Raw genomic sequence first — 27,042 nt, 5'->3', positions numbered from 1 at the left:
CCAGCCGCACATGTTCAGGCTGCATGCAGCAGACAGACAGCTGTCCTGAAGCAGTGAGAGCTTTCATACAATCTGAGGCACGGAAATTTTAGATCACACTCATTCTGTGAAAGGGAGAAAACAGGAATGGTAGAAAAGCATAGAGAGAACAGCAAGAAGCCCTGATCTTCAGGGTGGTGTCCCATCAAAACCATCTTTGGTTGCTTCTGTCCCATAGCAACTGCAAGCCAACATAATTCACAGTTACCTATTTGGCCAAAGAGCAGAATAGGGCAGCAAAGAAAAACAGAATAATCATCATAGATGCCACTCAACTTATTAAGCAGAAAAATTAGTGATTAGGGGATTTAGTTCAGAATGTCTTTAAAAGAGAAGCAATTAGATTAGCAATATTTAATGGGATAAACAGAAAGGAAAAATCTGTTTGGTGCTCATGTCTACCACCAGACACAAAAGTGTAGTCTATTCAATCAAAAACAACAACAAAAAATGATTAAATGAAACTTTCACACACGAGACAGGAGTAGCCTACAAAGCCCAGTGACGCTTGGTTTCCCCAGAGTCTCTACCCACCTGCTTATGCTGTATGATCTCAGGTTAGGGATCATTCTATTTATGGCTATTCAGTACTAAATAACTACTATTTGTACAACAGCACCCAATAATTAGGGAGCTAATGAACAAACATTTGAGATGTGTTAGGTACACTCAGGAATAATCATCAACAATTATAATAAAACAGACACGCATAAAGGCATTTCAATTGTTATGCTTTAAAGCATAAAACAACTGTTAGCTGAAGTGCATTATGAAACTTGGCTGCAGGTTACTCTAGCGATACCTATCCATTATGGAAGCCTGACTGAGTGTCACTGGAGGTAGCATGAGTCTAGATGAAGTCTTGTAATCTTGCCTGGGAAAAACAGGATGGATGGAAGATGATGGGTTCCACTTGGAGGGTTAAAAAAAAAAAAAGGGTAAAATATCTAAAAAGTTTCTGTTGGTAAGTGTTCTGCTTGATTTTTTATTAGAATGACCAAAAGATGCCATAGCCGCATGAGTGTCATTTGCCACTAATTTTTAACTGTTTTCCACTGAAAATAAGAGCTGCCACATGTGACAGATGATGAAGCGTGTTAAGCACACACCTTGCAGATGGCTTTTTTTGTACTTACATCTTGTCTTGGCCTGCACCCACTCTTAATGTCAGCCGAGGAATAACCGGTGATGGAGCTGGAACAACTGGTTCCACCTTTATCTGTACAAGGGAACACAATCACCAATCAAAGACTGTAAAAAGACTCCCAAACAATATTAATTACATGAAAGCACTGATAGAGTTAACCAGAGTATACTGGCTTAATGCTTATATTGTTCTCTCACACTTCGTGCTGCAGCACGGATGGTCACAGTTTGCTAGGAGCTCTCAGCCACAGCAAATCAAAAATACAAATTCTGGACTAAAAAGTCAAATTGAAATTCCCCTGACTTTGTAATAGCTCACGTACTTCCTTACAAGTGTTACTGATTTAGCATTTAACTAAAAAATTTGGTATTTTTCTAAACAATGACATGAAGTGCTTTGACCTTAGTGCTCAAACTTGACAGGTGACACTTTTTTCTGAGACTTAAATTCAAGCCATTATTACTCAGATTCATCACATAAAGGTACCGTGGCACTCTTCAATCAAAATTAGACACAGAGAAAGCAAATAAACCTCAAGCACATACTGAATACTTTACGAAAGTGCTTATCCACACACATGTAACAGAATCACTGTTTTAAATGCAATTTGGCTGAGGTTTCTAATGGCTATTTTTCAGATGGAAGTCAGATGGCCTGATTTCCAAACTTTGTATCTGGTGGATTCGGACCACTAGAATATGTCCTTAAACTCTTTGAACTCTGCCATAATTATCAACTTCCACTGACCAGCCAAAGCTACTGCTTTGCAACACCTATACAGAACCTTCTCAGATTTTACAGGTGAAACTCTAATGATTTTCCATACATAAGTTGCTCCACTTATATATATGAAAAATATATATACATACACATAATATATATATATATACACATTATATGTATATATACACATACAGAGAGGGAGACTGATCTCATTTTGAGCATGTGCATCACTGTATTTAACAAAACAGGAATTTAGCAAAATATGGTCCAAGAACTTGAGAGACAAAAAGAGCACGCATACACTGAACGGAAACCTGAGCAATTCTCAGCGGGAACAAACTGTTTTAAAATGCTTTCATAAAGAAAGAGAGGGCACACAACCAATTTAAAGCATAGACTAGTGCAGGAGACAGCAGGACAGAAGGGAAGGGCTCAGCTAGGACTTCTGTTAGGACTCCTAAGGACAAAGTCCTGTGCCACACACCTTGTCCAAAAAATTGGAGCTGCTCATCAGGAGATGTCTACTCCAGAGAGAAGGGCTGCAGCCTGTGTAGTATTTCTGTTTTGATACTGTTAACCACACTTTTTGATAAAGCTCTCCGTGGATATGTATTAGCCTGCTACACAGGCTACTCTCTACCCTTTTGTTTATACAGCCCAATTTTTTGTTATGTCACGCCCCTGCAATGTTGCAAGAGGTTTTTTTTTTGTTATCTCTGGAGCTCCTACTGGCTGGGACTATTTCACTGCTGCTTTCAATGGGTAAGTCTTTTAACTGCTTTCCTGACATCTTAAACTGTAGCATCGTCCACTGAATGGAGACCTGGTATTGAAGTTTGTACTTACAGCACACAGCACACAAAGATACCCACCTCATTGGGCCCTTGTATCAATGTCCTTTGCATTATTATTTGTATACCGCAAAGCTGATCTAAGAAACAATGGCAGGGGCTCATATGGCAAAAGAAAATCACATAAAACACTTCTTTATGTCAAATACTAACAGCACAGTCTGCTCCGAGAGGAAAACTGGGCTCTGCAACAATCCAAACTCTTACCCTTTGATACAAGAGGAGGGTTTGCGTGTAGGGTTGGAGCAGAACAAAAATTAAGGAGCATTCACAGCGATATTGTGGATATCCTGGTCTTCCTCTACACTGACGGTAAGATTTTCACTCACGAGTAAGAACTGTTTACTTTGGGGCAGCAGTGGCAAGCCCGGCACTGATGCGAGGACGGCTCCCTTTCTTGTGAGGCAGTTCCTCGACTGCTTTAGTTTACAGCTCAGCGTATTAAGGTTAGCTGAAACTGGGTCAGCAGCTGCTTCACAAGCTGCTCAGTCATTCCTACAGCATGCCCAGTAATCTCTGTCGTAGAAGCGGGGTGTAACTGCTTCAATTGTCTGCTTTTAATTTGGCACCGCGTGCAGGGCAGCACCCTTGATCCCAGCCTCGTCTCCAGGTTCCCAGGGCAGCACCCCAACAGTTTGGGCAGAGCACGGAGCTGCAAGCCCTACCCCAATCTCCTCTTCTTCAGCGCTGAGACTGAACACTTTAGCTTCTGCTTTCAGCCATCTATGTTGAGTACTTGGTGCTGCTCTGAGTCTTTCTACCCAGGAACTTGGGGTAAATTACAGGGAAAACGGTATAACCAGCTTCAATTCCCCAACAGGATGGGCCGCATGCTTGCATAATAACTGCAATTATATTTGAAGAATGGAAATGTTACCATTGATTCTTATATCGAGTTAACTCTTCTGTTTAAGAACAGCAATAGCTGCTACTTACTGCTTTATGTAACGAATCTGATGATTTGTAATGGCCACCAGGGGCTGAAGTTTTCAGCAGCCCCCAAACCTACCTTCCAGACTGCACTTACACCTCCAAAGCAGATGCGTCGCGGACAGCTCGGTGGCCGAGCAGTAACTCCATCATTTGCTCCTAAAGCACGACCGCTGCCTAAATAAGTCATTGCGTGATCTAAAAGCTAAATTAAGGAAACATGTACTTTTAGGGGTTAAAAGGAAAGAGCAGCATTCGGGAGTAATACTAGGAATTGGGGCCAGCAGAAGAGCATTTACAGTGGATTACTAAGCTTCCCAAATCACCAAAGAGGTAAAGTCCAGCAATATAAGACTCCTTTGTAGCTAACTAAAAATACATTGTCAGTGGATTTGTCCAGTTTTATGTATAAGCAATACTTCTTTCACCTGAACTAATACTAGTAGTCATATAAGCCCCTTATTGCCATGTGCTGCATTTTTTTTGCTAATCTTCAAGGATTTAGCTTCTTTGCCACATACCTCAGGGCACCAACTGATAAAGCTCTAACTCTCCATTTTTCCAGGACACCAGCAGTGCGGCCTTGCAAAAAATGAAAATCGCTCAAGAGATTTAAAGGGGAAATTTATTTTTAAAATCCTGACTTGAAGCAAAGAGGTGGATTTAAAAAAAGCTTATCTATCAAGAATCAGTTTAAATTTTAATTCTATCTGGGGATTCTTTCATGCATTCTAGCTTTAAAGTTTATCTTCTGACAGGGACTTTTTGCCAAGGTAATGGGCAGCTTTGTCAATTTAATTTGTCCAAGTTTTTCTTATCGCTGAACTCTTTTTCCTAATATATATATGTTCAGTCCATATTCAAGCTTTACCAGTTTGTATTTATTTGTGTAGCTGTTATATTGCTCTACAACAAATTAGATTCAGAGAATTGGATAAGAAACGCAAAATCAAACGTATGAAAAACAAACAACTTACCTCTATTTTATATACGAGTATTTAATTTATTGAGGAAACTCTCCCAAAATTCTCAGTGAAATACTGGCAAGCCACCTCGAGCATGAGGGGCAGGGAGAGAGTTGCCATCCAGACCAAATGAGGAGTCCATGAAACAATGTTTTGCAGCCTGAAACTTGGACATTAAATTAACATGGACAACTGGAGCACCACCTGATCAATCACTGATTCATCCACAGCAGACAAATATTAGTTTTCCCGATCAGCTGGATTCTGCACAGAAATGCCACTTTTCTACTTAAAATATAGTCTAAATTTTGAAATCAGCAGTTTGTTTCAAGTCTACCAGATAGCACAACAGGGTACGGTCTCTCACAGTGGCAAAATGGAAAGCGAAGAATATCCCAAGTCTGAGCTTGTATGAACTGAGTATCATGCTCAAAGTAGGACGCAAAGAGAATCTTTGTAAAACCAGAAATTAAGTAGTGCTTCCTAATGCTAAGGACAGAGATTTAGGAAATCCTGTATCCAAGGTTATCTGTATCCACGACAATCTTTCTTCTTTTTTTTTTGGTATTAACAATTTAATGCACATTATAAGGTGAAGTGACAAAGAGTACAGCAAATGCTGAATTAGGGGAGCCATTTCTAATGGGATTTCAAATCTGATAACATGCAAATATGCTGGTTTCATTTCTTATATATTAAAGATATTCTGAAGATTAGGCGATATTGGAAAGAAGAAACTGTCTTCAGCTGATGTAAATCAGTAAGAGCTACAGAAGTAGAAAGAGCTCAGCCCGTTTGGAAATCAGTTGTCCCTTTTTCTCTCTCAAGCTTCAAATTCAAAACAAAAGGTGATATTTGAACATTCAGTGTATGCACTTAGACCATAGTTTGAAAACAATTTTCTTACTTCCATCAAATTGGAGCAACAAGGCTTTGGTCAGGCTAATGGAGGATTCTGTAGCTATTCTGAAATGTGATGTAAATGGTGAACTTGTTTCCTTTTTCTCCTGACATAGTGACAAATAACTCCTGTTCCTCATTTATGCCCACTTGGCAGATTTCTATAATCTTTGAAAACAGTGGACTTCTAGAGAAACTAAATTTGAAGTTTCTATGAAACGTTGCTGACACCACTAGTGGAAATTTACAGAACAAAAATTGTGCATTGGAACATACATTTGTTGTGTGTTTCCAAGTGAAAAATGAGTTGAAGAAAACCAGAAATATTGGGTAAAACAAAAAAAAAACAACAAACCAAAACCAAAAAGCATTGTAAGACAATCTCACATTTCAAATTCACAAAGTTGGACTTCCACTGTTTTGCTTCCCAGAGAGGTGGGATGACCCCTGAAACTTTTGGAGGACTTCTTCCTGGAAGTCCTGGAGCTGGTTTTTGTTTGTTTTTAATATCAAACCTGTAATCACACATCACCTGAACGCTCAGCAGCAAATACAGGAATCCACGTGTACTTTTCAAGCAAGTATGCCACCTCAACTCTTCTAAACAACTCACCTTTTCATGTTTGTGTTTCTCTTTTTCTTTCTCTTTCTTTTCTCTCTCTTTCCTCTCCTTTTCCTTTTCCTTCTTTTCCTTTTCTTTGTCTTTTTCCCTTTCTTTCTTTTTCTTCTTCTCTTTCTTGTCCTTTTTCTTCTCTTTTGGTTTCTCTTTGTCTTCAAACAGTTTTTCAGGAAGCATTGGAGACAAGGAAGGTAACATGCTAGGAAGCCTCATGGCAGTTGGTGTGCTGAACAAGGGCAAAGACATTTCTTTGGGAGGTAACACAAGAGGTGCTGATGAAACCTTTATCTTATCTTCCTTACCCTTATCTTTAAGTTTCTCTTTGTCTTTCTTATCCTTGTCTTTTTTGCCTTTCTCCTTCTCTTTCTTTTTATCTTTATGCTTTTCTCTTTCTTTTTTGGTATTGCCATCTTTCAACTTTACTTTTGTGTCAGTGTCCTCAAAGTCCTTTAGTTTGAATTTATAGGGATCAAGATCATCATCTTTGAGTAGTTCCTTCCACTGAAATTTCGCTTCCTTGTTTACTTCCTTGTCTTTATCTTTCTCCTTGTTCTTTTCCTTCTCCTTATTTTTCTCCTTGTTTTTCTCTTTATCTTTTTCCTTTTGTTTTTCTTTCTTCTTCATTTTTGTCTTCAGCTCTTTTTTCAGTTTCTTTTTCACTTCTACTGATGAAGCCAACTTGGTTTTCTCCTCATAGACTTTGAGAAGAGGCTCTGGAGTTGGCGGTGAAGCAGAAGGAGAGGAGAAGTAAGTGAAGTTGGTAGGTGGATTAGAAGGTGTCCCCATGTTTGCCTTTCGAATGACCTCGTCAATCGAGTCATCCATTGTCCATGAAATGTCTGAGCTTGAAGTCCCACCTGAAGGAGGTACTGGGGTTGCTCCTGCCTTACTGGTATTATTGGCAGAAACAGAAGGTTTAGGAGTTGTAGTCTCTGAAACAGAAAGTCTTTTTGGGCTGGTAAAAATTTCCCCTTCGGATTCAGAACCAGAGGAAAACTCAAAGGGATCAGGTTCTCGTTCTGCACACGCACGAGCAATCACAGCATCTATTGAATCATCAATAGTCTTGTCCATTACTGGTAATTTCTTAGTCTGGTTTTCAATATTTGGCTTGGTGACAGGCTCGGGTGTTGTCTGCGCTTGTTTTACTTGAATGTTTTCCTTTCCTATCTTGTCACTTAATGCAGCCAGAGGGGTTCTGCTCGGTGTCTCAGGCTTAACAGGTGGTGGGGGAACATGAGCAGGAGCTTTTGGACTTTTAGGGCTTTTTGGGCTCTTGGCACGACCTGGTGACTTTTTTTCTTTGGATCCAGTTTTTGGTGAACGTATGGGACTTCCAGCAACCACTGGTGAGGGAGTAGTTTTAGGTGATTTTGTCTTTTGCCCTGGAGAACTTGTTTTGGATTTTGTTTTGGGTGCAAATGGCTTTGCCTCTATTGTTTTGGGAGTTGGCACTTGCGATTTTGCAATAGGAGCCAACATTGGTGGTTCTGGTGAAGGAGGGGCTAAGTCTGTACTGTCCTGAACATGAACTGGAGAAAGCATTGGTGGTACTTTTTGGGTATTTATTGAGCTAAGAGGCTCACGTGGTTCCAAAGCTCCATCCAGAGCGTCCCCTTTAGAAACAGATAGTTTGGGCCGTTTCACAGGTGGGAATTCTTCAGCTTCAGGACTTTCTAACGGTCTCTTGCTCAAGTAGTTTTCATCATTAATTGCCTCATCCTCTTCCATATCTCCCTCTTCTTCCAGTGGCACCTGCATGGCCTCTGCAGATGTCCCTCCATCAGTAGGCACCTGTTCCTCTTCCTCTTCTGTAACAAAGAACATTTACAAAAAGCATTAGGATAATTCAAAATGCGTTTTACAGAAACAAACAGGCATCAAAAGTTCCCAGGCATTTCAGCCCATAAGAGAGAACTGGCCATCCAACAGGTTCCTACTGGTCTACGTGGAAGGAAAACGAGGTGTTTCTTCTGAGCAACAGCCACCATCACAACTGGCAGGTTTCTTTATCTCAAGTCTAACACCAAACCCATGAGCACAGGACACGAGGGGAGACTTCACTCATGGTGGCAGACCTTTCAGAGCAGGTCTGAAGCACCAGTCACGTACAAAAATGCCCTGATTAATTCTTACTGCATCAGTTTGGATTACATGAACCTGCTTCATTCATTTAAACAAGGGAAGAGAGGCTGAAGTGGTTTTTGCTGTAACAAAGTGGACTGCAAAGTGTACATCAAAGTAAAATTCACTGGAATTAGCTGTCTTGCTTATATATCACAGAATTTTGACGGTGGATTAACTACTAGGAAACTGTCTTCCTAAACCTGATTTGTTTTTCTTGAAGCGGCGCAGCCTGAAGGTTAAAGCAGAGGACTGAGCCCCATTCAACCTGCCAGGCTCTTTTTCTGATTCTATCTCAAGAGCTTGCTGTATGCAGACGTTATCTGTTACGATTATATGGAAACACCTCTGCATCGTGTGTTGGTACAGGAGCGTGCCTTTGGAAGCCATCTCCCATCACCCCGTGTCGCTCTGTTTGTACCATGGAGCAATCCTGGAGTGCATAAGCTGGATTCTTGCTTTATAGAAACCAAAATGAAAGATATGCTGCCAGAGGAACGCACCTAAGCACAAGTCACAAGTGGGCATTCAAGCTATGAGACCAAAAAAGCCAGCTTTTGAAAATAAAACAAACCCCGAAAAATGCGCAGTATGAACATCAGGCACCCACTGTTTCAAGCCAGTGTGAACATCGCCTGTGTGGTTGCTCTGTTTTTTTAATTTTTAAATTTTTTTTGCTTTTTCCTATTCCTACCACCATCTTCAGTCTCATGTGTGTGGCATTACGGTTCAGAGAAAGGAGAAAATTCACTTGAGATCTCTCAGAAAATCCAGAGCAGGTTTGAGAATAAGAGAAACTCTGATCTCCTGAACCACAGTCAAGCACTTTATCCTCTTGGCTACACTTCCTCACTTTTGAAATGGAATTATCTAAGCAGGAAAAAGGATTTTTGGTCTGGAATAAGAACGTCCACACCGGAGTTTTCCGCTGCCACATTTCCACCGGTTGTAATTGCGTCATTACATCCACGCCGGTCCCATCCCTGCAAAAAACATATTATGCTAGCGGATAAACCCCAACTTCTTAATGAGCAGGTGGTTTTAGAGAAGTAAACACTGAGCAGCTCGTAACACTAACCCTGTTTAGAGCTTCGTAAGACAGCATCTTTCTGAAATATCTCTTTGGGAGGCATTTATTTTCAGGTTTTCCGTGCTGAGGTTTCTCTACTGTAATGTGTCAATGCTCTGATTTAGTAGAGTTGAGTTAAGAGCCCTGGGCTGCAGCACAAATCTTGCCAGCATCACAAATTAAGTAAAATGAGCTAGCAACTCTGGCTTTTGCCAGGGCCCAGAGGATTTACAGCAGCCAGCCCAGAGAGGAGACTTTGCCTGAGGATAAAGTCTTAGCCTTCCGTGAAAAACAGAAATGTTAGGGAGTTAGGTTTTGCCTGGCTGGGCACTGACATTACATTTCTGAAACAGCAAAGTTAGAGTATAACTGAGAAATCACTGTGGACTGAGCCTGCACCTGCTCTGTGGGAAAAAATCTGCTGCCAGATCGTGGAAGTCATTTCAATCTCTGTTTAAGCTGTTGCAGAAATCAGCTCCCTTCATCTGCTCAAAATTGTTTTGGGGATGAAGAATTAGCATTCATCAGATGTCATCCAGCATCGGTTGCTACCGAGCAATTCCCTCCCAACCCCATTCAGTACTTAGTTTGCTGCGAAGAGTTTGTTTTCATTTTCAATTTTAAAGAGCGATAAAATTTAAAACAAACACCATACGGTAAAGCCGGGATTTAACGAAGTCTTCCGCCTTGGCCACAAGACAAAAAGCGTGGCCAAATTCAGACATCAGGAAAGACAGGGCTTGCACATCCACACGTTAGAGATGGCAACATAAAATATTTTAATGGAAACACCACAAGGATAAAAAGTAGTATATCATAGTGAATAAAGTGGAAGAAAAGCTACTGTGATAGTAAAAAAAAAAAAAAAAAAAAAGTAGAAAAACTACTAGAATAATTTCAATATTTTTTTCTAAAGATTTCTGCACGGTGCCTGCTTAAGCAGCCCCCCTGTTACACTGTGGCTCACCGAAGTGCACTGCAATATTTCATATTTTTGTAAGTCCTTCCCATCCCAAGGTACTTCTCATGTTTTACCTACTCAGGATTGCCGAAAACGAGCAGCTGCCGGATCAAAAGCGAAAAAACAATTTTGGAGGAGGTTCGGAGAACAGGAACTGGAGCTTTGTACAACAAAAAAGGGCGATGCTTATTTTTTTTATAAGGCCAAGTAAAGCTAGCACCAGGCCTGAGAAGTTTCTATGATCTCGTGCGGAGATGCCAGGGAAGGGCAGAAGAGGTTAAAGTGCAGCTTGGAGAGGTGAGAGCAGAAATCGGGGTGTCTTGGCTCCGAGCTTTCATGCGCATTCCTGCAAGCCACAAAGACAGCTTAGCAAGGAAGCAGAAGCATTACCAGCCCTTTGCTGAGGACTTGGATTCCCCCAGACATCTGGAAAAAATTGCCTGGGTCAGTCCTGAACAATCCAGGGACTAAGGAAGTTCACGAGCACTTAACTACTGACACACATTCACCACTTTTCAGACATGCTCAGATGACAATCTGGAATCCTATCTTGGTCAAATGAAACCCAAATTTCTCTTGGAACAAGGCCACGGTCTGATCCTCGGCGAGGACTGGTTTTCTGCCAGACAGCAGCTTTCAAACCTGAGCCATTGCAGCTGTGGCCATGGCAAAAAAACAATAAAGCGCCTCTTTTTTATTTTTTTTTCTTTTTAATTAGAGAAAATGCAATCTCTGTCTTAAATATAAGAGCTCTGGGGCCTTTTTTTCTCCAGAAGGATTCACAGTGGAGCAGGAACTGAACGTGGCAAAAACCATCAGCCTTTAAAGGCAATCTGCTTGACTTGATGATGAGTATTTAAAACCGTGCAGCCACTTTGTCACCTTTGCCCATCTCATTCGGTACCGGGCACTTCTCGCTGTGCAAGCCTTTGTGCACCGGATTGCTTCTTAACCCTCTTTACGGCGATCCCTCCCTATCTCCGACCACCTTATTAATGATCCTCCTCTTGAGTTAGCATCTCTAGGTCAAACGGATATCACCTCGGCCATCTGCCCTAATAACTCTCTCCTGTAATGAAAGGAGACTGGAGCTGTTTGGAAGGTTTCTCAAGATAACGGATAACATATATATATATATTTTTTTTTGTTAGAGAAGGCAGTGCCGGATCAATATTAATGCTCACATTACTAAAGCTTTACAGAGCAGTTGTTTATTATGTCGGCCGTCCCCATATGCAGAGCCCGGGTTCAAAGGAGGCACCGGGATCCAGGAGGGACGAGCTCGGCCCCAAACGTGGATTTGCTGCTGCTGAAATAAAACAAGCTGACAGCCCCGAGACGAGTGGTTATTAAGACAGCATTTCGTTCCGGAGCGTATCTGAGGCGATACGCAGGACGTTTAACGCCGCCTGTTACAGCAGGGCAAGCTTTTCGCTTCCACGAAAGGCTGATTTTGAAGTTAAGGCACACAGAAAGGGAGCGAAAAGTTCGCCCCTCTCCCGACACAGGTCTGCAGCACAAGCTCGGGCAGGTCACACCACGTGCCCCCGCCTCCCCATCTGACAAGTGATGATAACTTCACCTCGCAGAGCTGTCGTAAAAACTGAATTTGATAAATATGTAGCTCCTCGGGATCGCGGGACGGAGAACATTAGAATCCGAAATGCAAGCAGCGGGGATCTGTCACCACTTCAAATCCTGGAAAAGCTTTTAAAGCTGAACAGATCAGGCAAGAAACTGAAACTCCTGCACCTTTTTAACGAAAAACCACTAAAGCAGCACAAAATTTCCGTCTTTGTACACCGTGTTCCTGTAGCAGCAGGGATTCCAAAACCAAAGGCTTATTGAATATACACCTCCTTAATTTGGCCATGGCTTGGTTTCAGGACAGCAATGCTCAACACTTCGGTAATGAACTTCCACTTTCATGACGATCTAGGGACTATTTGTCCCTACATCTGACACAAGAACAGAAATTCTGTGTTTACGGCAGAAGAAGTAATGCAACCACGCACAGCACACAGTGGTTCTTCCCTGGCTGCCCCATTACAGGAGGTTCGCTGCTCTTTCAGCAACAGGTCAGATGAAAGGAAAGGCAGGGAAAAATCTGTGCAAAACTCTTCTGACTGAAGAGAAAGGCACCCACATACAGGTATTCTTCAATCCAGAAAAAAATAGGGCATATATATATATATATCACAAAATATATAGAAAATTAAAATTGTCATCATCTTGGTCATTACCAGACCTTTTCTTGGTACCTTTAGAGACAGCAGCCCAAGCACTTACAACTAGACAGTCCTAAAGAACATGCTCTGTCAGCTGGTATTTCATTAAAGCAAAGCTCCAGCCTCTCTTCTGGAAACTGGATGAGTATTTCCCTAGGTTACAGGGTGGTGGCAGGAGAAAAGCGTCCCGCTAAGACCTGGAGACCTCAGAAGGATGCAGTGCCTCTGAGCACAGGATGACATGGGCAGACCTGCTGGCCTCAACTGGACGCCACTTGCTGAAGAAAGCCTAACGAAATATTGCTAACAGCAAACTCGGAGCTTCAATGCAACGACTAACGTAGTAAGGAAGCCAATTCTTACTGTTATAGCAGCACAAGGTTTTGGCATTTTGTGTTTGATTATAACTTCAGTATGCCAGATGAACAGTATCAGCTATCAGAGCAAAGCCACCAGGATGCAACTCTGGATGCGCTGTTACTTCCATACAATCCACACATGCTTGTTTTCAACAATTACATCTCTTACATAACTTTTATTTTTAACAGAACTTGAACTTTTGTTTTCTAGAGGAATGTAGGAGGGCCAAATAAAGACCAGACAGTAGGTCTCATCCGGTATCAGCTGGTGAATTTCCTTCTCGCACAGTTCTGCTTGTATCAGGTCTCTGAATCCTTCTGCCTCGATATGGAATTTGTTTTTTAAGGAAAATTTGGACACAGGAAAGGGCACAATGTGGCAATGCCTGTACTGAAATCTTAAATTCATCCCTCCTTCCAAGCATGGATGTCAAGCTGAAGATTTTATACGCACAGCCAGCTCAGCTTCCCAAATGCAAGAAAGTGACCCTTCCCACCCCAATATATGACACTTTCCAATGAAAAAATACCATCTATTTTCCTGCAGACTTCCAAAATCATCTTCCTATTGTCTAGGTAAAGCATGAGATTAAGCTAAAAATATCTTTTGGGAAATTGTAAGTCACTAAGTCAAGGGCTTAATATCCCTACCATATCCTAATAAGTAGAGGCTTTTGACTTCTGCTACCAGTGAAAGGACTTTTTCTTATGCCACGATAGGGTGCATCTCTTTACCTTGTAATAACCATGGCTTTTCCCCAAAACAAACAGCAAGTGTGCTTGTAGTCTGTAAAGGAAATTGATGCAAGAGCAACAAAATTCAATCCTGATATCCTGCAGACCAATATCCTGATACCCTAATGCAAAATGAACACACTAAGATACCTGCAATGCATTTTGAGTCTAAAACACCAGATTTATATACAGAACTTCTCCGTCACATGAAGACAACTAATCACTGATGTGACTTGTTCACCAAACAGGTGGTGCACCAAGAGATTTCTCTTGTACCCTGTAAAGATCAACCAACCTATTACCAACCCCGGACATTTTCCGATCAAGACTTTCCCTGGGAAGAGTGCTGGTGATATTGCACCATAACAGGAGCTCTTTTTCCACGTGTCTCCAGTTTGACCACTGAAATTGCCATTGAGTTCATTCCAGTGCGTTCTCAGTATGTTCTAAAATGGAGAAACCACAAATGTAGTTGAAAAATAAAACTCAAGAGCTTTCAGGTGTGGTTGGTGACTTTGCCTACACAACTGAAAGATGGTAAAGAGGATGTTAGAGGTGCCTGAAGTTGAGCACCCAGACTCGTGAATCGTATTTGAGGTTTTTGGCTCAAGTGGCCTGCTGGCACCTTCAACAATCAACATGAACCTGGCTGGGAGGTGTTCAACAGGACTGGCAGGCTTGATGTATACTTTTAAGAATAACTCCAAAAGCAGTTCTCAATGAGTAACTCCAAAAGCAGTTCTCAACCTGTCCGAAAGCTCCAAGTGGTTTACAAAACTCCCCTCCATCCTAATGGTGAGATCTTGAAATATGGACAATAGCCGTAATCCGGCTCAGGACTCATGAATTTCCAGACCAATTCAAATTACAAAATTACAATTACAAAGCAGCTACCTCTCCACTCTGCCGAACAACTGCTTCACACTCTTGCTTAGCCATTTCTTGGTATGAAATCGACGGAGAAATTCAAGTTTAAACACCAACATCAGAATAAGAAATCCAGAGTTCACCAGAAACGAACCATAGCTACTAAAGTTGTAGCTCTACATCACAGGATTGTTTTAATAAGGTACAATCCCATCCCCTCTTTTGTTCTGGTTCAAGCATTTAGGCAAAAAAATGGGGAACTAATCCAGGCTGAAATAAGAAAGATGATCTGTTGTTTTGAACTCAAATCACCAGTCTGGTCTGTGATGTTAACGAGCAAACTTTTGGGCTAGCAAAGTCTGGAGAGAAGTCCTGCACCTCCCTTCTTCTATCATCACCCTCCTCCATAGTGAACTGACTTAACCGTCTAACTCAGATGGAAATATATCTGGGGGGGGATTAGAGAGAGAAAATATTTTTTCTGTCCAGTTGGCAAAGTAAAAAACCCGTCTCAGGCTCACGCAAACCTGAGGGTGTGGGAAAGACGAGGATTGAGGAGCAGAGCATCCCTTGGCAGCATCAGATCTTGGCTGAAGGTAGGGTAAGATGTGCAACTTTAGCTTCCAGTGCTGCTCTGGGATACTGGATGCCAAGAGAAAAAAGCACTTTTAAATACTTACTAGTGGCGGTCCTCATTATAATACTTTTTAGAGTATGCAATGTTTATCAAGCCAAACTACCCAGGATTCTTAAAACGACACACCCAACTTCCTGCTGAAGACAGAAAAACACAGTTGGCAGATTGTTATCAGCTCACAGTCTCTCTCTCTGACCCGACAAAATATCAGTCCTGCATTTGGGCTGCACTCAGCAAGCAAACTCCTGTCTAAATGCAAAGAGGGAGCCTTTATTTTCTCTTTGACTTCTTACTAGTGGCTCGACGGTTTGTGTAGATCCCATATACAAATAAATGCATGTGCATGGCAACGTTATGCTAACGTGGCCGGAGCTGTTATGAAGCCTCTGGATGTAAAGCAAAAACAACCACAGAAGCATCTTTAGGAAGCCATCGAGCGAGACCACGCGTGAGAACGTGGCGCGGCGGTGGGGCAGGCTTTTTGTGGTCACCTTGGTGCTGCTCTGCCTCACCTGCGACGGAGCCTCTCCCCTGACAGCTGCAGGAGGGCGGGTGCTACGAGATCCCAACGTGGATGGAGGGAGAAAACCTCCCCATGACAAAATCTGGACAAATCTGCATGCTTTTTTAGCGTATTTTTTATCATCATGGGTGTCCGGTCCTTACCAGGGCGGGGAACTTGCCGGCGCGCACGCGTGAAGGAGTAAAGATTTTCTCTGCAAAGGAACATTTGACTTCCAAAAAATGAAATTATTAGCAAAGACGAGGTAATTAGGCAATGACAATTCACACAGTACAACCAATCAATAACACAGTACATTAGCAAGACTGACAGAGGTGTGAAGCTGATCTGTTATAAATGGCTATATACTGACCTGGAAAAATGCAGCGTTTCCCTAACATTCGGCACAATAAAAAACTAAAATGCTATATAAGCAAGCCAACCTGAAATGACACCTAGTATTATAAATGGCCTAATCTATATGTTAATACTGTTGTATCACATAACTGCAGCAAGACTAAGATAACAATATGACTTTGGGGTTTCTATGGCTACATCCTGGGCTAACGTGCCTGAAAGGCCTTGCTGCTGACACCACACAAGCTTTCTGAGTGCTTCTCTTTGGTTATTTATGATATGATTTATGATAACGACAACATCTCCTATTTTCTCCACTCGTCAGATACAATAAATTGCCATCGTTAATCACCGTTCTTGCTTCAGCTATGATTACAATAGTATAATAGGGCCTAGCTATGGTAATACTGTGTATTAAGGAGTTTTTCCCCCCTTTAAAGACATATGCACAAGTAGATCTTTGTAGCCAGCGTCGGTACCTATAGCATTTTCATAATCTCCCCGTGAGTATTTCTGGGCAGGATTTCTGTTACAACCCAGACTCTGCACCGCTCCCCTTGCAAAGATCAAATTTGCGATCTAAAGACCCCAAATCCACGCAGCATTATCTGTATCTGACAACTCTCAGATGTAATATGAGGGGTTTATACGCATTTTTCGTGACAAAAGGGATGCAGACGGTCAGTCTTTTCACTTTGCACCCACATATCTAATCTTTCTGGCTGAGCTTTCCAAACCAGCTTTTCAAGTATCACAGATCTCAGTGAAAACAAATACACTGAACCTATATAAACATTTTGAAGGTTTTTACAGTGCTTTTCCTTTTCTACAGTACTGTTCTGTATAAGAAAATATACTGTTCTACCTTTAATAAATTCCCGTGCTAAAAAAAAAATAGACTTTTACAAATATTTTACGAAGCAACTATTTGTACTTCCTAGTAAAGGCACACCGTAGGGATTTATTTTTCTGGGCTACCTGTAGTTTATCCATCGTTATGTATATTATCATACATCGTTATATCCACCCAAAATTTTTTTACCTGGCCTTGGTGAACTCAGTTGAGCCCTTCCCAGGTTTACAACCTACATATGCATCCGTGTACTCAGATGCAGAAGTGAGAAAATACCCTGACTATTTAATATCTTGCAACAGAGCCAAAGGGACGGAGGAAAGGGACAATATTGATCAACATCGGGAAGATGTTTGAGGTGTAAGCAGAAGCATGGAAGGAACAGGAATAGGAAAACCATGGTTTCCTATTGAATGGGCAGCTCAGCTCAAAATGCAGACCATGTGGACGTGGGCACCACTGTGCTAAGTGTGGCACGAAGTCCCCACCAAGAGAGAGCACCTCTGCCAGCTGCAGCTTGCCATCAGCTATAATTATATATAATATATAATAATATATATATATATAATATATATAATATAATTATGCATCCTCCCGTGGCTTGCCTTACCCCCTTAAAAAGTAAATTTTGACTATTTTGGGTATTCATGTGCTCTGTACTTGCTCACATGGTGGAGCTTTAGCAAAAATGCTTGACCAGAGGTAGGCTTTTGCTCAACACTCCTGTTAGTCCACTCTGTTAGGCAGGGCAAAACCACAACTTTACCATTGTAAAAAAGGTGAAAAATGTTTATATCCCCTTCAAATAACTTTTTAGTTCAACTCATTTGGCCATTAATTATCTTTCTGCTCCTTTTCCTATTGTGCCTTACTTGCAATTGCAAGGGCACGTTCAAAACCAAGTGGTGAGCTGCTCAGGGCGAGAACCATAGCAGTGTTTTTCAAAGCGCTTTGCCTACTTCTGGGCACTGAAAAAAAAAATCAGAGCATGTATATAAAACTCTTCCTTACATTTGATTGTTTTTATTGGATAAGAAAGGGAAATGGAGCATTTCCCAAGCTAATCGAGAATATTTTATAGAAGATGAGAAAGAATGGGGAAGAGGGAGAAGTTTATTTTCAATATATGAATTGAGATAAATAAAGATGTCAACCAGATGCTGTGCTCTACAATAAATGGGAAGAAGTCCATCTACACTGTTGGACAAAACCCTGATCTTCAGTATCTATCCACAGGGGCACAGACGAAAATACATCACTGAAATTTAAAAAAAATAAACCCAAACCATCCTACCACGGATGGGAAATTCCCACTAAGGCTAACAGAGTTACTACATCTGCAAAGTCAGAAGAAGGCATGCGTTCATCCTCTCTCTTAATATATGTACATATACCACACGCAGAAATGTTTACCAAATATTCATGGTGCTGGGAACTGGGTATAAAACTTCTTTAAGGACACCAGCAGCAGTTAGGGAAACTTTTGTCATCCAGAGCAACGTGTTTATTCAAGCAAATGCTAACTCAGAAATACATATGTGCTTCCAGCTTAGGATTTTGGCTGAGCAGCCTCCAAAATCTCCTTGGGTTTGTGCTGACAAGGCACGGCGCGGGACCTCGGCGCTGCGTGCTGGTAGCGTGTGTCTCGGCACAAACGTGCCCCCCCCCCCATTTGCTGGGAAGAATTCCGAGCTACAATACGAATCCCATAACAAATCCAATCTTCTTGATCTAGCAGAGAAGGAAATCACTGATGATAAGGCTTTAATAAAGCTTGACAAGCCTCAAAATTAAATTTGCTGGGAAGGGTTCACCCCCGAAACAGATACTTTCAGGCGGTCTTCACGAAAGGAGCCAAGGAAAGACTTAAAGAGAGGAAAATGTTTACTTTAAGAGTTTTTTTCCTTACAGCTACAAATCCAATTAGTGACTCTCTTTGTCTCTCAGCCTCTCTGCCTCGTTCTGTATGGGAACACGCCTGTCCCTCTCCCTCTGCACCCATGCCCTGCAAAAAGTGCCCGTAGGAAGACAGAGAACCCATCAGGCTGTGTGAGCACGGACCCATCGGGGCAGCCCTACGCTGAAGTCGGGTTCAAGATGCTGCTGTCAGCAGGGCTGGAAAAAACATGCCAGGAGAGCGTGGGGTGACCGTGCCGAGTCGTAATTCTGCGGGCAGCTTCCCATTTCGGCGCACAGCCCCGTTCAGGAGGCTGCAGGAAAATTTAAACCACATCCAATTTAAAACCTGTGTTTTTTCACCGTGACCTTATAATTTTTCAGGGACAGCTGCTCAAATCTATTGCTTCTTTCTGCAGGACCTCGTGGATCACAGCAACATCTTCAAATAAATCTCACTTCCAAGGGAGCTCGGAGGCTTAAAACCGAGCAAGGCAGGCTACAGGGCGCTCCTACAGAACGAGAGCTGCTTGGGGGACAACTTGAAACACAAAAGCCTTTTGCAAAACCACCGGTGCAGTCACGAAACAGCCCTGCAATCCTGCAGTTGCTGCAAGCCTTTGCAAGACGACTGAGCTAAGCAAAAAGCAGCGCATAAACCAGAGAAAAAGAATTGAGGGGAGATTCAGAGATATCAGTCTTGTACATACCCCAGGAGAGCTGGGGTGACGATTACATGAAAGCGAAATGATTTGTGATATGCTCCTTTTGGCTGCAAAGGAACGATGCTTTTATGGATGTCTGAAACGTTACACAAGTTTCAGAAGATTGTCTAATTTTAGAAACTTTGGATTTTTAAATTAAAAAAAAATAATACAGTTTTGACAGCCACCAAAAGCCAATGTTGGGTGAGGCTTAACCCACTCTTCAGCGTGCAGCAGCCTTCGTTTTGGTGCAAGCTCTGCCCCAGCGCTCCCATTGACCTTGGCGAAATTCTTAAAAGTAAACAAAACAAAACCAAAACACGCACACAAAAACAGAACCCCAGGCTCTGAAGCTATTTTAGAATTAACTTTGAATAATTGTCCCACAATAGGAGTTTTCTTGATTAATTGCTTAAGATAAGGCCTCCTTTTCCTTGCTGGCCTCCAGTGACTCCCTCCACTTCCCATAATCACTTTTGCCTCAGTCTTCTGCTCGCTGGGAACCCCTACGAGAAAAATCAGAGATACACCAACTCCATTACCTGAGGATTAGCCAAGAGATAACCCTATGTATTCCATTACTGACCATTATTTGAGTAATTATTCAATCAAGTTTAGCCCATGTGAAAGACGCGCTAATTGTTTTGTAAGGCTTGCCCAAGCTGCATATCTAAGGGATGCAACTTGTGTCCTTTAACAAAGCAAAAACGATGCTCTGATTGCGAAGGAAAATGAGAAGTGCTTTGCACTGAACTCTGCTTTAAAAAAAATAAAAAATGATTAGGCTTAACTAGAAGTTAACTTGATCATAATAGATCCTTTCCTCACGAGTTGGGTTGCATGAATAGCATATAGATGCTATACAGAAATGCACAGAAATCCTGCAGGATATTGCTTTTCCATCTAAATTATTTTTAAAAAAAGGTGCTCAGCAATTAGGTTTCCAGCAGTTTACGAGATAAGCATCCTCTGCATAGAAAGCTGGGAGAGTGGAGAAGCAAACAAAGAGCCAGTAAGCAGCAGCCTCAATTTAAACAAGAAACGTGTGCGCACACATCAGTACTGGCCTCAAAGGGTTGGATACCCTGATTTAAGCTGAATTAATGTCTTTTAGCTATGCAGTATTTTTCTTGGACACTTGGCAGAAATGAAAAAAAAAAAACAACCAACAACTACGAAAACAAATTTAGCGAAGGAATTGGCTTCAGTGGGCAGTTTTATGTAACGTTAACTTTCCACTCCGATCTAAAAAAAGACATCCCTCATTTTGGAGTTGTCGGATTCCCACGTAATCTTCCCATTTCGGGGCTCTGAGACCAGCAGCCTCTCAGGTGGCTCCCTGCTGAGAGGGAACTGAGATGCTTGGGGAGGCCAGAAGATGCTCTACGAGGGCTGCCAAAGAAGCCACAAACCAAAGACCTCTGCTGGCACCCAGAGCAGGAATTTGGTGATTTTTAACCTAAATTGCTCGGCTGTCTTCCAGCTCTTTGCTAGAGCAGATAAAGCTCCCACAAACCCCAACTTGTGCCACCTTCACCGGTGCACTTTATGGGTTTTGGGGCACGGAGGGGAGATTTATGGACAGGAGCATTAACTGTTGGCACGCTTGGGATCCAGGCAGAACGAGGCGTGCTCAGCCATGGCGAGGCAGCTCCTTCCGAGCTGGGATTAAAGCCACTGGTAGGGAAGCTTGGGTTTTAATGGATAAATCGTTGCAGAGCACGCTCAGCCAAACTCCTCCGCTGATGAGCGGGACTTGAAATTCGGTGGGGAGGGGATTATCTTCCTGCCGTGGCATGTAAGTTTGAAGAACACCCACCCTATTAATCTAGTTACGTGCCAAACAGTAAGCGGCAGTTTGACCCAAATCCTATTAGCAACGACAATCTGTCATTACCTCCTCTCCCCAAAATGAAAGATGCTCTGGGACGCGTTACAGAGAAATAAATTGAAACGCAGGGGGTTTTGTGTATTACTTTCTCCCACCTCCCAGCTCCAGTTGTAAAAGCACGGGGCAGGGACCTGACTTATGTTTGTGAAGTACCACAGTCACCCACATTGAGGCATGAATAAATCATGAGCAAGTCTGAAGATTTTCTTCCCCATTTCTATGTTTCCTTTTTTTTTTTTTTTGTTGTTCTGATTCTCCATTTTAGGTCATCTTTGTATTTGCATCCTTTTGGTTGGCCTTCATCGCCTGCCCCTTCCAAACCCCAGACAACATTACAACTCCTCCTTTTTTCCTGTCCTTCATCCTAAGCTTTCTCCATCACTTACATTTAGCAGAAGCAACAAGGACACATTTGCTTTTTGTGTCATTTGGGATATTTTCTTGAACTGGTGAAGGAAATCGGTGGCCAAACAAAGGCAAGAGCGAAGGAAAGGATACAAGGAGCTGATCAAACACCAAGAAGTAGTAAGGAGAGGGAGATAAGACAAAGAGGAGCTCCACTAAATAAATGTTTCAGGGGCAAATACGGAAAGATGGGACAGGTGAGGACGTGGACACGTGGTCAAAGCAACTGGGGAACAAACAGGAGTGTGAGCGGGGATGCATCACTTGCTGGCTCGGTTACACCACCACACAAGGTACATCCTGCAGGCTTTGCTCCTCAACCACTCATTTAGGGAGAGTCCCTCCACTCCTCTGTTCTCCGTGTCCCACCTGTCATGACAGATACCGTGGCTTCATTTCTTATGCACATCCAGAAAAATACAAAATGCCCAAGGATACTCTCAGAGATAAGAAGCTGTTCAGATGTGACATATCTCAGCGGTTATTAAAAAGTAATTACACCTCATTCTCGTGAAGCATTCATTCCTTTCAGAAGGCTTTTAGAGACATATCTTTTGCCGATCCTGCTTTATTATTCATACGTTATGGTAGAAACCAGGGATAGCTGAGGAATCACAGGGTGGTCACCGAGTCGCTGATTTTCTTCCTTAAAATGGTGAATTTGGCACCAAAAGGCTAAATCACGGGAACATGTCCTCCTAGCACGTTATGGCCAAGATGAATTACATTATGATCTGCTGGACTTTTCTGGTTTTTAATACAATGCTCAGGAGCTGGGAGCTGTTTGGGGTGAGCAGCAGCTCGGGGCACAGGGTACCTGCATGACGTAGGGTTCCCCAGAGCGTGGCTGCCCGTTCTGCTCGCCCAATTAATCTTTTAACCAACTCGAAGGAAGGGGAGAGAAATGCAAAACCAGAGGCTGGCTCCTGTTGGCAGCGTCCCGCAGCTACAGCAGATGAACCTCCCTCCCCGATGTCGCAGCCCACGGCGGACACGGGGTACCCGTCCTCTGGCTTAAAAGAAAGGCACACGATGGGAACCCAGCGTTCATGGTCTGCATATCCCAGTATATGTACACAATTTCTCCTGCTAACTTCGTTTTTTGTATTTTAGTACACCTGTGAGCCCTTTCAGGTCAGATGGGACTTTTGTCATCCTCTCTAAGGGGTGGGTACGGAAACCTGCACTGATTCAGCCTCTTGCTGGAGATGGAGCAAATTGAGGACACTTATTCAGATCTTTTCCTTTGCCGGAGGACAGAAGATCCCAGAAGATCCCGGGGCTGGAGATTTATTTATTTCTCCTTAATGGCATCTTTGACTCAGCAGAGCTCGCTCCTCGGTTTGCCTTCTAAATTTTGTTGCTTCATTCCCCTTCTTTATGTTATTCCATAATAAAGCGGGAGGAGGCAATTCCCTCTTCTCCCTGCCACCAAGACCTGTCGCTGCTCCAAGCTGACAGACAGCATGACAAAAACCTCAGACAACGCCTGCACGTCTCTCTCAAAGATGAAATAGCACTGAGATGCAAGAAAAGGACCTGCCACCACTTCTTTTGGAGACCCCTTAACGCAGAATTTCAGACCCACATACATTTGAGTTTGTTTCAAGCGCCCGGTAAGAGCCCGGCAGACCTCAGATTCTCATTTTATTTCCGAGCTTTCCCCCGCCGCCTCCACCGTTTCTGGGCTAGGGAAACAAACACAAAGCGTTGGTGTACTCTGTGTACAGCCAGGAACTCATTAAGTTCAATCGAAACGATCTCCAGGACTGTGGGATGAAGTAACAACAACAACAACAAAAAAGCACGAGGAATTTTGATTAAAAAAACCCCACAAAACTACTTGTTTCCTTTCACCATAGATTCTTCATTGGTCTCTAACACACATCTGCTACCATGGCATAAATATCGTGTTCTCTGGCTATTAAAAAAAAAAAAGTATGAAAATCTAGAATTTACTCATCTATCTGCACAGAAAGATTTTTTTTTTTTAATCTATGTGCCTTATAGGGAGAAAGAAATCTAACCATAAAATCTGTCAGCAAGAACAAGGACACCTTTGTAATCCTCTAAGTGCCAGACTTGCACCTAGGCCTTCTGCAAACTACAAAGGAAAAAAAAAAGTAGTGAGCTATCACGGACAGCGTAAGGAACTGGGAAGAGAAAAGACAGGGAACAATATTAGCCAGGACACCTGAGAAACTGTAAATACATTATTTCCATTTTCGATATGCTAGACAAATGCTGGAGAACACTGTCCTTGACATACGCCAGACGTGCTGAATGACAGAGGAGCAAAAAAATACCATTTATCACAAGCAATGTGATTAATAAGCTCTGTAACTGCTCGGGAACAGCCCCTATTTAGAGACACAAGGCACCTGACTCAGAATAAAAGTCTAAATTCATTCTTGCTCGGGATATTATTTTTGCCAAGCCATTGCTTGGGATATTTTCCATTACAGAGACCCGACGTTTCAGGACAACTTGCTCATGCCAAAGGCACGTTTTTTTACAGGCTCTTCACCTGCAGATGGCAAAGAATTAGCACCGACAAACAAAACCAATGGTCTCATCTCACGGAGGAAATAACAAACGGAAACGACAAAGAACACGCTAGTTGTGTATGGTCACTGTCACACAAAATACTGGCGGCAGGGCTGAAAATTTTAAATGTAGGATGAGGATGGAAAGCCAACCCAGAAGCCACCACTTCTGCTTTTGCTTAAGAGACCATAATGTGGCTACGTGGGTATTTTGTTATACAGGGACTGCCTCTCACAGTCAGAAGGGGAAAAAATGCCATCCTTTACTGCTTGGATGTCTTAAAAATAGATAAATGTTGGCATTTATTCCTCCACAGCCTCACCGTGCATCGCTCCTCAAGCAGTTTCTTAAGGCCGAGGGTGGTTTAATTCCTTGCAGTCCGTCAGCTGCTTTGGCCAGCAGGCTGTGAGGGATGCGGGCACGACCAGCACCTCGTGTCGGAGGCCCCACGCAGAAAAGGTGGAATTTAACCTGGAATTTAACAGCAAAAGGCCAGCGAGGCGGTCCCATCCACCTCTGCACCTCATCCTCCTCCCGCCTCTGTTCCCCCGGTGAGGATTAGGATGGGGACAGGGACGAATTATCTCTGGAGAACTATAGAAGATAGAATTGATTTTTGGTAAGAACTCCGAGGAAGTTCTTAATACGGCCTTATCTCTGCGAGTAATACAGAAATGTTCCTCCGCTGAGTGAGCGCCTATCTCCGAAGCTACCCTTGCCCACGTTATCTCTGCAGAAAAGCAGCTTTGAAGGATAGAAAATAATATATGTTCCCCGTTGGTTGAAAGGGACTTGTGTCAAAACTTGTAAGACAGTTTCGGTTCTACACCAGCTATTTCCATAACGTAGGGGAATTCAACAAGTTTGCTGCTGTGATGCTAGCATGAGGCCCAGATAAGATGTGCCCAACTTGCACGATGAAATTCGGTAACTGCGCTGCACAGCACAGCACCTGCACGGACCGAACACACAAACTCTTGCTCATTAATATTTTTCTTACAGCGTGAACTTGCTAAGCTTACTGAAATCTTAAAATACATTTCAAAAAAATCCATCACCTGTATTTCCTGGAAAAAAATATCAGGTTTACCAGGAGGAGAGGTCTCCTGTTATACCAGTAACGACAAATGGGGGGAAAAAAACAAACAATTTTGGATGCACAAGGCAGAAGTGCACCGTGCTCAGGCTCGCAGGCTTTTCCCTTGACCACAGGTCTAAGAAGAGAGACTGCCTCCCCCTACAAACCTGCTCTGCTGCAGCATCACTGACGCAAGCCTCGTGCTGCGCCACCACCAGCCATTTCCAGCAGCTCCCCATCCCAGCTGCGGGTGTTTAGGTCAAACATTCGATTTTCTAAGAAACAGAAGCCTCTGTTCCCAAAGCTGCCCTTTCTAAAGCAGGCTGAGCCACGCGTGAATCTCTGCGGGTCGCCTCCTGGCCAGCACAGGGTTATGCTCGATGACTAACCTGGAGGATACAGACAGAAAGCATCTTGCAGTGCCTCTAAAAACAATCCTCGGCTGCAGCCGGGCAGTCTGGCTGGAGAAAAAGCTGCACTTTTTGGTCATCCGCAGAAGCCAATGATTCTGCTCCTCAGACTCCCAGGATTTCTGCTATCTGATGGAATATTTAAGCGGAGACTTCATCCCCCCAGCGGCTCAGCCACCCCACTCCGGTGTTCAATGAGCTCTTGTGTTCTATTACAGCCGAAATGCGATTTTCTGCCCAGCTGGAAAACGATACTTTTTCCTAGTGCAGAGAGCTTTGCACCCCTCTCTAACCCATCTAAATAGGTCACAGTCACATTTTCAGCACGCTACCAATGCAGCCCTTCATAAAATGCAAAAGCTTACTGCACCCAGGGCAGAGACCATCTAACGTGGAATATAGCAGACTGTCTTCCAAGCGAGCAAAAATAAATAAATCCAACGAAGGAACAAGTTACATCTCTCTATGAACCCTCTTCCCTCAGCTCTGCGGTTTGGAATAGCCTTCCTTTACCTCTTTCTCTCATCGACTTTCCCATTTCGAGCAGATCTGAAGCCCCCGCTCTGCTGGAGACCAGCTCAGCGGCGCGTGGCAAGACCCGCACCCTCCATCAAATTATTCATAATTTGGTGATTATTATTTGATAATATATTCTGATTAACTGATGATTATTTCCCCATGTGCTTTAAGCTCTCTGGGTACTCCAGGATGCCTTCCTCTTTCATTTGCCTGCCCCAGCTGAAGCCTGCTCTGCCGATCCTGCTGTGCAGGATGCTATAAGCTTTGCTGTTCCGCATGCCGCAGGTCTGCCAAAGAAATGGAGACGGCCAAAAATATTAGGAGTTTAGACACCAGGAATACTAGGAATATTATTTATTAGGAATATTATTTACTAAAATATTAGGAGTTTAGTATTAGGAGTCTAGGATAATGTCCCGAGGCAACAGTTATACAGCACTACTTGTTTAATTTCTTCTTCGGATGTCTTCTGTGCATGCTTTTCACATGTTGCTTTACCAATCAAGCACAACAATTAAGCACTGGCTAATAGCACACATCCTTCAAAACTACACAGCGGTCTCGGCTACCCTGATGTAAACCTGGAGCAAGCTCAAAGAAGTCAAGAGTTAAACCCTGCATGGGAGCACACTGAAACGTTCAGTGTCAAGCTACAGTCGAGGCGAAACGACTGAAAATACGGAGAAAGGGGATGCTGAGAATTGATTTTTCCAACAAGGCATTTAC

General features: G+C 42.8%; 1 protein-coding gene across 1 annotated transcript in view; it reads right to left on the bottom strand.

Moving 5' to 3' along the window:
* Positions 1-27,042, bottom strand: part of TAF3 (TATA-box binding protein associated factor 3) — a 115,556-nt gene that overhangs the window by 21,363 nt on the left and 67,151 nt on the right. The window contains exons 3-4 of the mRNA XM_067003351.1: positions 6,169-7,985; positions 1,176-1,258 (exon numbers count right to left, since the gene is read on the bottom strand). Coding sequence (XP_066859452.1) covers positions 1,176-1,258; positions 6,169-7,985 — 1,900 coding nt within the window. The remainder of the gene's footprint in view (positions 1-1,175; positions 1,259-6,168; positions 7,986-27,042) is intronic.

The sequence above is a fragment of the Anser cygnoides genome, chromosome 1, assembly GCF_040182565.1.
Source record: "Anser cygnoides isolate HZ-2024a breed goose chromosome 1, Taihu_goose_T2T_genome, whole genome shotgun sequence".
In the NCBI taxonomy this organism is placed as follows: Eukaryota; Metazoa; Chordata; class Aves; order Anseriformes; family Anatidae; genus Anser; species Anser cygnoides.
The sequence above is the reverse complement of the archived record's forward strand: the minus strand, read 5'-3'. Positions and strand labels throughout refer to the sequence as shown.